At 40.4% G+C, this 12717-nt stretch overlaps 1 protein-coding gene across 1 annotated transcript; it reads right to left on the bottom strand.

The window, feature by feature from the left end:
* Nucleotides 1-6366: 6366 nt before the first annotated feature.
* LOC101632835 (interleukin-17A) lies at nt 6367-9070 on the bottom strand. The gene is made up of 3 exons (XM_004674034.1): nt 9044-9070; nt 8294-8496; nt 6367-6604 (listed from the first exon to the last, which is right to left on the bottom strand). Exons 1-3 carry the CDS (start codon nt 9068-9070, stop codon nt 6367-6369), a joined length of 468 nt encoding a protein of 155 aa, XP_004674091.1.
* Nucleotides 9071-12717: the final 3647 nt, after the last annotated feature.

Genomic DNA, 12717 nt, shown 5'->3' with positions numbered 1-12717 from the left:
CTGACCCGCCCGCTGCTCCCCTCAGCAGTGTACTTCGTCGATCTGCCTGTTCTGCCCCCCACTCTGTCTCTGGTAGTCCTCTCACTGCCCCTGCAACGCTGGCCTGTACCCCAGTTCTGTATGCACAAATAAATAAATCTTAAAAAAAAAAAAGACATACAGAAGGCTAATCGGTACATGAGAAGATGTTAATCATCTTTCATTATTAGGAAAATGCAAAATGGTGTGAGAATACCAAACAAAACAGTGGTTACCAGAAGGGAATTGGAAGCGGGGGTGGATAAATCAGTAAAAGGTGTCAATTGTGTGGTGAAGGATGGAAACTAGACTTTCAATGATGAACATAAGGTAGTTAGTACAGATTGATTTGTAATGATGTATGTACCTCAAACCTATATAGTGTTATGAACCAATGCTGTATCAATAGAAATTTTTTAAGTTTAGACATTTATAAAGAAAATTTTAATCATCCATTCTATAACCCAGAATAATTCCTATTAATTTTCAAAATATATTTTCTTCTCATATCTATCTGTCTGCCTAAAGTTTTATTTATTTATACATACAGAACTGAGGTGTAAGCCAGAGGTACATGGGTGGTGAGAGGATTCACCAGAGAGAGTGGGGAGCAGAACAGGCTGACTGATGAAATATACTGCTGAGGGGAGCAGTTGAGGAGGGTTAGGAGAGGTCTGCTTCACCATGTGGGTCACCTCCCTGCCAGGGGTTTGAACTGGTGCTGCAGTGGCTGTGGCTAGCTTTGTAGTGCTGGGGTTTAACCTGTTGTGCTACCAGAGGTTGCCTGTTCTCATTTTTAAAATGGCTTATTTTAAATAGTTGAACGATTTTCTTTCCTCCTGATTTTTACCCAAAAATAGTTAGATTGCATTTTAAATGGTTTCATAATTTTTTATGATATTATTTTAAAAGAACTAATGGAAAAAAGAATGCATGGAAGGCCCTCCCTGGTGGTGCAGCGGGTTAAAGCACAGCACTGAGAATCTAAAGCCACTTCCGCATGAGTTCGATTCCCGCCTGCCCCGGAGGTGACCACATGGCGCGGCAGACCTCTCCTGACCCGTCTGCTGCTCCCCTCAGCAGTGTACTTCGTTAATCTGCCTGTTCTGTTCCCCACTCTGTCTCTGGTGAAGCCTCTCACTGCCCCTGAGCCTCTGGCCTGTACCCCAGTTCTGTATGCACAAATAAAAATCAATCTTTAAAAAAAAAAATGCTTGGAAACAAAAGCCTCTAAGAAGGAAGGAAATAATATTATAGTGGAAATAAAGAAATAAATGTAAAAAAGATACTTCAATGATCAATGAAACCAAAAACTGGTACTTCAAAAAAAAAATTAACAAAACAGTCAAATTTTAGACTCACTAAGCAAAAAGGGAAAAAGCTATTAAATAAAAAAAATGAAAGAGAAGTTATAAGAGACATCAGCAATACAGAAGGTCATAAGAGACTACTCTGAGGATCTTTATGCCAACAAATTATAAAATCTGGAATTTATCTAAAATTCTAAGATAAATTCTTAGAAAACATATAATTTTATAAACTGAACCAGGAAATAATAGAAAATCTGAATAGACCAGTTTCAGGAAAGGAAAATAAAATGTAATCTAAAACATCAGGACAGGATGCTTTTCTTAGTGGGTTCTACTAGTTTTGATTCTGCAAATCAAAACCACAGTGAGATACTACCTCACACCTGTGAGAATGTCCATATCAGCAAAATCAGAAACAACAGATATATTTAAAAAGGAACCATAGTATACTTTTGTGGAAGTATAGACTGGTCCAGTCCTATGAAAAGTGTATGGAAGTTCTAAAAATATTAAAAACACATCTGCCATTTGACCCAGGAGTCTGTTTGAGGAATACAAAAACACTGCACTCTTAGGCTCACAGCTGTAAGATTTATGTTTGCCAAGTGGTAGAAACCAAAGTGCCCAAAGACAGATGAGTGAATTGATTGATGTGGTATAGGACACCTTGGAATACACCTCAGCTCTAAGAAAAAAGATGAACTCTTGTCATCTGGACAGCATAGATGAACTGGAGGGGATTATGCTTAGTGAAATAAGTCAAGGAAAAAGCCAGATCCTGCATGGTTTCACTTATAAATGGAGTACACAGAAACAAATAAAGCATCAGGGGCCACCCTGATGGCACAAGAGGTTAGGTCTCAGCACAATGAAGCTTTTGACAGCCACTGCAGTACCCAGGGAGCTCCCCACATGGCACAGCAGACCTCTCCTGTCTTTCCCACTGCTCCCCTCAGCAGTGTATCTCAGGAGATCTGCTTGTTCTGCTCCCCACTCTGTCTCTGGTGAATCCTCTCACCTTCCCTTGCCCCCTTCTCCACACCTCTGGCCTATACTCCAGTTCTTGTATGCATAAATAAATAAATAAAAATAAATCTTTAAAAACAGGAAAACCACACAAAATATCAGACAAAACTAAATCAATCAGATTCCTAGAAATATGACTGCAGAATCGAGGTTACCAGAGAGGAAAAAAGGGTGTAAAGCAAAGGGGAGAAGAGGCCCAGTGGACTGTGGTAGAGGACTGTGGTGCCTTGGCAAGTATGGTACATATGTGTAAAGGTTTGTGAGCCTATAACTCTGAATCTCATACAGTGTTGTAAACATATGTTGCCTCAAAAGAGATCTTCTTTTTCCTATGATAACTTTCCTTCTTGTATTTCTTTATTCAGTTTTTTTTGAAAATTCAATTCACGTATTTCATCTCTGCTCCTTATATTTTATATCTACAAGTCGTATTCAACATCCATTAATTGCTTTGTTAATAGTCATCCACTTTCTGAGCAAACACCTCAAATTGGACCTCTCAGTGATTCCCAAAGATTGGTGTGTAGATGGTTGCCAGACAGAATGCATCAAAATCACCAGGATACTGAAGAGTAGTTTTTCAATCCTCATCTCCAGAAATACTGAAATCCATATAATGGTGATGAAAAATGGGGAGACTAAGAAGGAAATCCCTGTTGAGCAAGAAGCATAAACAGAGAGAGAATATGGAGAGAGTAGGAGGATTTAGTGTGGGAGTAAAGTTAGTAGTGAATTTAGTTTTGTCTCTGTTGACTTTGCGATGTCTGTGGACTACTGGCTCAAAGTTTACTTCTACATTAACTGTGTGTTCTGTGTCAGGTTCTTAGGGGGAAAGGATTCCCTGAAGGAGCTCCACACAGGTTTTGTGGACTCCACCCCTGAAAGGAAAAGTCAGAAGGAAAGATGGATGCCGTGAGTCTGTTCACCAAAAAAGGAAGAAGAAGAAATGCTATTTTATTTCAGAGCTGAACTTTTATACACATTAAAGGTATCATGTTAAGTGCCCACTGACCGGGCCACGGTCAGGGGGAGAGAGAGGCAGGAGGAGTAGAGTGTCCGAAAAGAAAAGATACAATAAGCAGGACGGACTAAGCCCATGGCCATATCTGGCAGGGAAAGACGGCCAGGCCCAGCTGGAGCCAAGGACGGGGCCCAGAATTGCAGAGTCAGCCAAACTGTTGTCCAGACCAAAGCCATCAAGACATGGGAAACTAAAAACCTTATCATCACCGAAGGAAGGATTGCTGGGACCTGAGGGTGAGTTAAGCAGCCAGGTTTGGTATAAATCTAGACAAGTGGGCCTTGGGGGTGCTCTTGCCTCTTGAGCTCTTGGCTTTTTGCTTGTTCTCAGTGTGCTATTGGGATTCCAGGTCAGCAGAACTGGTAGGACACATATACCAATTTATCTCCTTTCTACTCCTTGAAATATTCTTTTCTTCATTTCCCCTTCTTTTGTAAATAAACCCTTTATTAACATTTGTGCGAGCCTGAAGTTGAGTTTTCATCTTGGGGGCTAGGTTTCAATATGTGAATTTGGGGGAGGATAAAAAAATTCATCCATCAGTGTCTGAAAAGATGACCAGGAGGAGAAGGTGTCGAGAACATTCAAAGTAAAGGGCATCACATACCAGAGGCTCTGCGATCGGGCAGAATGGTGGTCACAATAAGGACCGCACTGTGACTGGAAGCTAAAACATCAAGAAGGAAGTGCAGGCGATAAAGAAGAAGGAGGAACAGGGCTGGAGGGTGTTTTCTGTCATGTCTGAGTTTGTGCTACAGTTGGATGTTAGAGGAGGGCTGAGGTGAGCTGCTCAGGAATTACTGAAATAAGAAATGAGGAAAGATGAAGCCTGCAGCCAGGGCAAGGAGGGCGTTCATGTGAGAACTTTGAGAAAGTAAAGCCAAAAATTTGGTCATGTGTGGGTGTCAGGGGTGACAGATAGGAAGAGTCAGAGGTGCCTATCGGATTTCTAGTGTAAACGACTTGGTGGGTGTTAGTGCTGACTGTAGAAAATGAAGATAAGATAAAGTCACTGCTCACTAGGGGTAGGCCTGGGATGCCAGCCCTGCCTCTTCTCACACACAAACTCTCAGAAAAACAATCCAGTGGGTTATAGATGATTTGGGACTGGGGATATATATGTCCTTTTCTTGCCATTCCCCAAACAAAATCAAGTTATTTATTTATTTTTAAATTTTTTTTTAGCACCATCTTTCAGAGAAAAGTGAAAAATGAGAAGCTGGATTTTATTGAGATGTTTTATTATTTAAATTTAATTTTTAAAATTTTATATATTTTTTACATCATTCTACATTTTTGTACAATGTATGCTTTCTCATCTCAGGTATAGTCCTCATGAAATTCCCACTAACAATTCACCCCTGCATCATCACCATTGCTCCTTATGCTCTCCCCACCCCTATTTTGAGCCTAGGTCCCCCATTTCTCCCCCTGTAGAAATTCTCTGATTTATAATTGCCTGTTGATTGTGATTTTTACTTTATTATAATTACATTTTTTTTTTGATCCCTTATTTGGATCCTCTACATGAAACTGTCTTTATGTGTGTATGAAGTTGTGATAGGAGTTGACCATGAGAATTACCATATAAGCAAACAAAACAACCCTGAAGGGAGACGACTAGAGAAGTCTACCCCTGGGTTTGTATTTGGAACAGAAGTCTTAGGTGGGGTTCACACAACTGGAGGCTGAAAGTGGGCAGGGAACCTGTGGGACCAGGCTGAGAATTTCCATGGCGACAGGAAATGGAACAAGATAACATGCTAGGCCATGGTGAGGAAAATCGGTGACGAATCAAAACATGAAGCTACTCTGGAATTGAATGTGATTCAGTTTTTAATATACTTGACCAAATCTTTCTCACACTTCAAGTTTGTTTTGCCCAATGGCTACTTTCTATGTTATATGGTGTATTGAATCAGAGGCTGAGAGCTCAAGGGTCATGTTATAAGTGGGCCTGATAAAAAGCAAAATGTTCCTCTGGTAATTTCTGGTTGGTATTAATCTTCAAAAGAAGTTTGAGTTTGGGAAGAGAGTGGACATTCTAGATTAAAAGCAATGTGTTCTCCCAATATTTCTTCCTTCCTGTCAAACCTCATGTTTGATACTTGGGAGTGTTTTGTCTTTTTCTTATGTGATCTTTAATAATGACAAGCCAACTCCAATAGCCTTGGCAGGCTATTGTTTTGATTTACTTAATGAATTTTGGAACGCTTTTGTCCAGAGAACTGGAAAATAGTATGAGAGCCTTAGTTCTCCATTGCCTTGAAAGTAAGTAAAATCGATCTTTTGAACTTGGTGTAAGTCTTGGGTGCCGTTATTCAAAGCCATGCATTATTTTGTTTTCGATGTGAATTTTAAAACACTGTCAAATAGGGATGAGCTGCAGTCATTGAAATATTAATGAGAAAGAATAAAAACAACTTTCCCCCAAACTTTATCACTGTAAACTTTTTATTACAAGAGTTTAACAGAACAGTTAAAATGTCTTTCATGGAAACCCCAATAACTTATAAAATCAGTTAATAAATATGAAATTAGGTTTAATCTTTCTTTTTCAGTCATATTATGCAACCCTGACAAAGAATAAATAATCTCATATATATACATAGTGCAAACCTCAGAAAATTTTCACTGCCATTTAATCTTATTGAGGATTTTTTAGGCAGAACAGGTCATCATAGTATCTAGCCTTCCTTTACAGGATTAAATAAATAGATCCATAAATAAGTCATATAAATATAAATAATAAGCCTCCCAGATCTGGAGTCTCCTTTAAAAAAATACAAATTAAGGCAGCTAATCCATTAAAATGGAGTCCAAATGTGTATCAAGGAATATTAAAAACATAAATAACTTAAGGCATTTAGGAAAATGAAGTAGAAACAAATTGTTACTCAGTCTAAAATGTGCCCTTTGTGGAGAGGGAACAATGATTCAGGCTCCATCTCTGAAACTGCTTCTGGGAGCTGTGGGTCTGACCCCAAACTCTTAAATCACCTGCTGAACGATTGGGGGGACACAGGTGCAGCCCACAGCCACCAGCATCTTCTCCAGCCGGAAGGAGTGGGGACAGTGTGGGGGCTCCCTGCGCAGGACCAGGATCTCCTGCTTGATGGCCACGGAGTTCATGTGGTGGTCCTCTTTCCCTGCAGCATTGATGCAGCCATCATGGCGGCATTTAGCTTCCCAGATCACAGGGGGGTATCTCTCAGGGTCCTCATTGCGACTACAGGGAGACAAAAGGCAGAAGGAAAGTGAAATCCTGGAGGAGCAGAAAGGAAATCAAACAGCAATAAATGAAGGGAGGCAATTTCATTGGGTGACAATGTACAGAACTGCAAATTCCCTAACTACTATTAGTCTGAAGAAAACTTCATTTTAAGCAAAAGAAATGTTTTAAAAGAGAAGCAAATGATCAGTTTGCCCGAGTTTCTTTGAAGAATGGACAACATGAGATAACCTCAAGAAAGGATTTAAGTTTGACATAATGGGTAACTTTTTAAGGTTACATTGGACAGCAGGGAAAAAAACAAATAATTATTTGAGAATAGGTAGCTATTTATCTCATTTCATGACACCATTAGAAACAGGGAATGTATCAATTTTTTATCTGAGTGCATTTTTCATGGAAGACACTAGAATGATATAAAGGGCCAGAAAGCAAAGCTCTTGCCCTTATATACCTTTCTGTTTTCTCTCCAATTGAAACCTGCTTTGTTTTAACTTTTGCATTTATTTGAGCTATTCTTAATAATGGGAAGAAGAGAAGAAACCCTATAGTCTAGACGACTCTAGATTCCACATAAATGAACTATATTTTTATTTAATGCCTGTTGGGGTTTAAATATTATATGAACTAGGGGTAAAGCAAATATGGGTCTGTTGGGATATAGATCACAACTAATTCAAAAAAGGTTAGAAATATCCAAGATGATACTTCTTCACTGGGGTACAGGATGTATTTTTCCAGTGCTAGTGTGACCAAAAATTCACAGAAGGATTAAGTAATTTCCAGTTATTTTCAACAATAGAAGCTTTGTTAGGGGGAAAGGAAGTCCTGAATGAACACTACAGAGACAGGTCTTGTGAACTCCACCCCTACTCCAGACACTGAAACTACCACTCCCAGCAACACCAAAGCAAGGACTTTTAGGACACGAGGGTGGAGTTATTTAGGTTATTTATTTAAGCCTGTAAAGAAAGGCTAGATACTATGAGATTTGGCTATAAAGGCAGACATGTTGGGCTGAGGGTTTCTCTCTCCCTTGGCCTCGTGGCTGGCAGCTGGTCATTTGGCTCTTGATCAACTTTCAGTGTGTTATTAGGGTTCCAGGTCAGTGGAGCTGGTAGGATGCATTAGTTAACTTGTATCTCTCTCTCTCTCTCTTTCCCTGGGTTGTTGCTTTTCTTTTCCCCTTATAAATAAATCCATTATTGACTTTTTTTGTGTGTGTCTGAAGTGCAGTTGAATCTTAAGTGTGTGGGTGATATAAGACAGGCAACTCAATTCACTTTGGGTTGCCCTGTAACAGCTTCTCAATATTTGCTGTGGTGAAAAGAATTCAAGCACTAATTCCTTAGAACACAAGCTTGTTTTTTTTTTTAAAAAATAAATAATACACTTGGGGTCTCATCAATATTAGAATGATGGCCACCATTAATTTAGGTGGGTTTTGGTGTTCATGACAATGAGATCTATCTAATTGGGTAGGTATTGTAGGTGCTGGAGGTGGGGTGTCCTGTAGTCTGTCAAAGAAAGTGTGTAGAATAAAAATTTGAAGGTCTTAATTCTGCAGAGTGGCCCTCCCAGCCAATCATCCAGATTGCCTGCTGATTCTGACTATCGTTCTCCTTGAGGTGGCTGTCTGGTGCATGAAAGTTAGAATCAAAGGTTTGATCTGGGACCATTACTTACTGGAAATCCCAAGGTGAGGTGGATCGGTGGTTGTAAGTTGCAAGCCGTCTGGAATTTGTTTTCCGGTTAAGGATGTTTAGGTTGACATTCACATGGTGAGGGAATTGCTTGTCTTCAGTATTTGTGCATCCTGGATTTTGTGGGATTGCAATTCCTGACTTCACTATAACCACCAGGCACATCAGCAACAGCAGTGACTGAAACTGAATGGGAAAGGAGAGAAGAGTGGTGGATTGGATTAGTACATGGGTTTTAGAAACAATTGTGATGGCAGTTGCATTGCTATTTATTCTATAAGTTCCAGGACAATCTATAGTACATTTTGAGGCCAGTTAAATGGAAAAATTGGTTACATGAGCAAGATATTGTTAAGACCATGTAGGGTTTTTTTTCTTTTAAATCAGACTTAAAACATTCTTCCATGTGCATAGAAAAGACATTATTCATTTACTAGTAGTAGTTTTAGTAAAATGGTAAATCTTCATCCTCTTAGCCTAGATTTTTAGTAAACATTAGTACTTATCAGTACCATGTGACACTTCTGATGTGGTTAGTTCCAATGCAGTTTTCAGTTTTAATCTCATCTTTCAAATTGATGTATATCAGTTCTTGAAAATGCTGCACACTGAGTAAGTATGCCAAAGCTTCCATTTAAAATCTATGTATACATTGTTAGACTGTAGAATTTCTTGCCTGCAGAAACATCTAGAACAAATCAATAAGGACATTGCACATTCGTGCAGGACTCACCATAGATGAGGTTTTCACAGGAGCCATTCTGATGAACTGTGCTGGTGAAGTGTGAAATGGACAAAGTGTAGCGCTATCGCTTCTGTTTTTATAGGACTTTGCTTGCGGTCGCGTACGTTGAATTGGTGTGTCAGTGGATTCAGATGACGTCTTTTAGTTTAATGTTCCATTCAAAATAGGTCAAAATGGTAAAAAATTCTCTTTATGACAGTTACTTCAGAAGGAAAATGGGAAGAATAGAAATTCTTGATTTTTAAAGACTACATCATCTCTTCCTTCTTCAAGGAATAAGGCAAAGTCACTTTATTTATGTGCTGTCCTAACCTTTATTCCCCTCAGAAGTGTATTTCAGTACATACACCTCTTCTGCTCCCCACTCTGACTCTGGTGAATCTTCTCACTTCTCACACCTCTGGTCTGTATCCCAGTTCTTGTATGCATAAATTATTTATGGGCATTTGTGAAACTGCCAGAACTATGTTGTATTTTGGTAGAGAAATAAAAGGTTAACACAACATTTATGCTTTGGCTTCCTATTTGATTATTCCTTTCCGCATCAGACTCACTGTCCAGATGTTGTGGAGACATTTTCCAGAAACTACTAACGGTCTTTCCAAGTAAGCAAATAAACAAATGAATAAGTAAATTAATGATGACAAGATGTGCTACATTTTACTGAATTTAACACCTGCCTTATTGAATGCTCTGCTCAGGGGTCTAGGTAGCTAGGTTCAAGGACATGGCATTTACTATTATAAGTGTATCTGCCACTTGACATGTTACCAAGCGACTTTGTTAACTCATGCAATTTTTCAGGAGTGAGATGGAGATGGTCCATTAAGGAGATGCAGGCAAATGGAAGTGATTGGAAATGGAGATAAATGACTACAAGAAATGTGATGAAGGGCCCTCTCTGGTGGTGCAATGGGTTAAAGAGCAGCACTCTGAAGCTATCTGCAGCCACTGCAGCATGAGTTTGATCCCCTACCAGGGAAGAGACCCATATGGCACAGCAGACCTCTCCAGTCTCACCCTTTACTCTCCTCAGCAGTGTATTTCAATACATCTACCTGTTCTGCTCCCCACTCTGTCTCTGGTGAATCCTCTCACTTCTCATACCTCTGGCCTGTACCCCAGTTCTTGTATGCATAAATAAATAAATCTTCAGAAGAAAAAGAAAGGTGATGGAGAGAATGATAAGAACAGGCAGGGAGAAGAGGAACGAGTGGGCACAAGAAGGAAAGAGAGAAGGAAATGCCTCTTTCCTTCTTCTTCCCTCCAAGAGAGACAGAATTTGATTTCAGGTCCTTGAGACTAGCACCTCAGAAACATAATAATAATAAATATGATGATAATAATAATGATAAAGATGAATGACCAGTGGCTACAGATGTGGCTGGCTACATGTCACCTCCTTTGTACCCCTCCAATGAGGACAATGGCTCCCAGTCCTAGCTGGTATCTAACATGAAACATGGTAGTGTTTCACCTAACTCCACATTGGGGTATATAAGAAGTTTGCTAGATTGTGTGCTTGTTTCTCCTATGATCCATTTCTCCTTGCCTTTCTCTATTTTGTAGCTCAGATGACTAAACCTATAGGCAGTGTTCTCACACTGCCTTCTCAGCTGGCTTTCTGTTGGATTCAGCCCAAGGAACATTGATGGACAGAAGAGCAGGAGTGGGGTGAAGGGAAGAAGGCAGCTAGAGTCTCCTCACTCTGTGTTCCAGATCACTGCTTCTCTGTCTTCTTACCGTTGGGTGGAAGCAGTCTCTTGCTGATCTAATCTCAATCACTATGGTAACCAGATTCCTGAGTTAAATTTCTAATGTTATCTAAAGTGACTCCTCTTTTCCTGGATAGATATTAGTAAGAAAGACAATGAACAGCTGCATCTCAGTTTGATGATAGATGAGTTAATAAATGAAGATGATACAAGCAGAAGAAGATAATAGGATGCAACTTGGAAACTTTCCCTATCTTTGAGGTTGACTTTATCATCACTCTTTTTTTTTTAAATTAATTTTTTTTTTTTTTTTTGGGAACTGGGATACAGGCCAGAGATGTGGAGGGTGAGAGGATTCACCAGGGACAGAGTGGGGAGCAGAACAGGCATCGATGAAGGACACTGCTGAGGGGAGCAGCGGGCGGGTCAGGAGAGGTCTACCTCGCCATGAGGATCTCCTCCAGGGCAGGAGGGAATCGAACTCATGTGGAAGTGGCTTTAGCTTCTTAGTGCTGTGCTTTAATCCGCTGCACCACCAGGGAGGGCTGACTTCATCATCACTCTTAAAGACACATAATCACTGTAGGCTCTCCTGCCTCCTGTACATGCATTCAGGTAGCAATCTCAGAAGTTGCTATGCTTCTCACATCTGATCCCTGTCTCAGACACCTGCCATTCCATGACACAGGTTCTTACCCACTTTGACTGTTTTAAACTCACTCACTCTTTCCAATTACCCTCTGCCCATCTTCAGCATTCCAGAATCTATGATTCTGAATGTATGGATCTGCTTATGCCTTTGCTTGGCCCATTAGTTGTGTGTACAGAAAAAAATGCAATCTCCTCAGCATTTGCATTGATTTTGAGTTTTACTTTTCTTTCTTTCTTTTCTAAAGATGTATTTATTTATGCATATGGAACTGGGGTACAGGTCAGAGGTGCAGGAGCGATGAGAGGATTAACCATAGTCAGAGTGAGGAACAGAACAGGAAGACTGAGGGGAGCAGCGGATGGGACAGGGGAGGTCTGCTGTGCCATGTGGGTCACCTCCAGGGCAGGATTGAACTCACGGTGAAGTGGACATGGCCAGCTTCACAGCACTGTGCTTTTACTCACTGCACCACCAGGGAGGGCCTGTCGGCATAGCTCTTGCAAGATCTTGACTGACATCTGGGCTTGGATACTGGAAGGCATGTGAAAACACATACATGTTGGGAGAACGCTCTCGAGTGCCGGGTCTGGGCTCCAAGAAAATAGGTCATGTGAGCAAGCAGCCACGTCTGAGAAAGGTAGCAAAAGAGCATATCAGAAGTGTCCAGGTGGGTGCGAGGGCTCACTATCTGGGGCAGGACAGGGTGTTCCAAGAAATAGAACACCAGATATAGAGTTGGAATAAGCCAATGTGCTATTGTTACTGCTTGAGAATATCTATATGAAGTCAATATGCTGTTGTTACAACTTGATAATACAGAATATATAAAGAGCACACTGCAAAATAAAGATTTACTGCATGCTGGACATAGTAGTCATCCCTCTGGTTTGTCATTCACAGGCGCCCCAGGTCCCAGACCCCTAGAGTTCCAGAAGGGCCCCTTAGTTTATAGTTTCACTTCCCACCATGCTCCATGACCCAGGCTCACGGTTTTGATTGTCCTCCTGCCAATGCCTTTTGGCCTTTTGTTAAGAGTAAGTGTGACCTCTGAAATGCCTTCCTCCCACCTCAGTTTATCAAAATGCTTCTTGTTCTAGATTCCCTTCAAATATATCTCCTGGGTCTGGCAGTCACTTCTGATGACCTCAGCATGAATAGTTCCCACATCATAAGCTTATACCTATCTGTTTTTTCCAAATAATTACAATTAGAATTCTACACTGCTATGTTCCCCCCAAATATAAATTTGTTACTTTAGGTTGATTGATTAGATTTGGCAATGGAGATTTTATTTA

Source organism: Condylura cristata, unplaced genomic scaffold (genome assembly GCF_000260355.1).
Source record: "Condylura cristata isolate star-nosed mole 26May11 unplaced genomic scaffold, ConCri1.0 scaffold00001, whole genome shotgun sequence".
Taxonomy (NCBI): Eukaryota; Metazoa; Chordata; class Mammalia; order Eulipotyphla; family Talpidae; genus Condylura; species Condylura cristata.
This window is presented reverse-complemented; position numbering and strand designations above follow the sequence as displayed.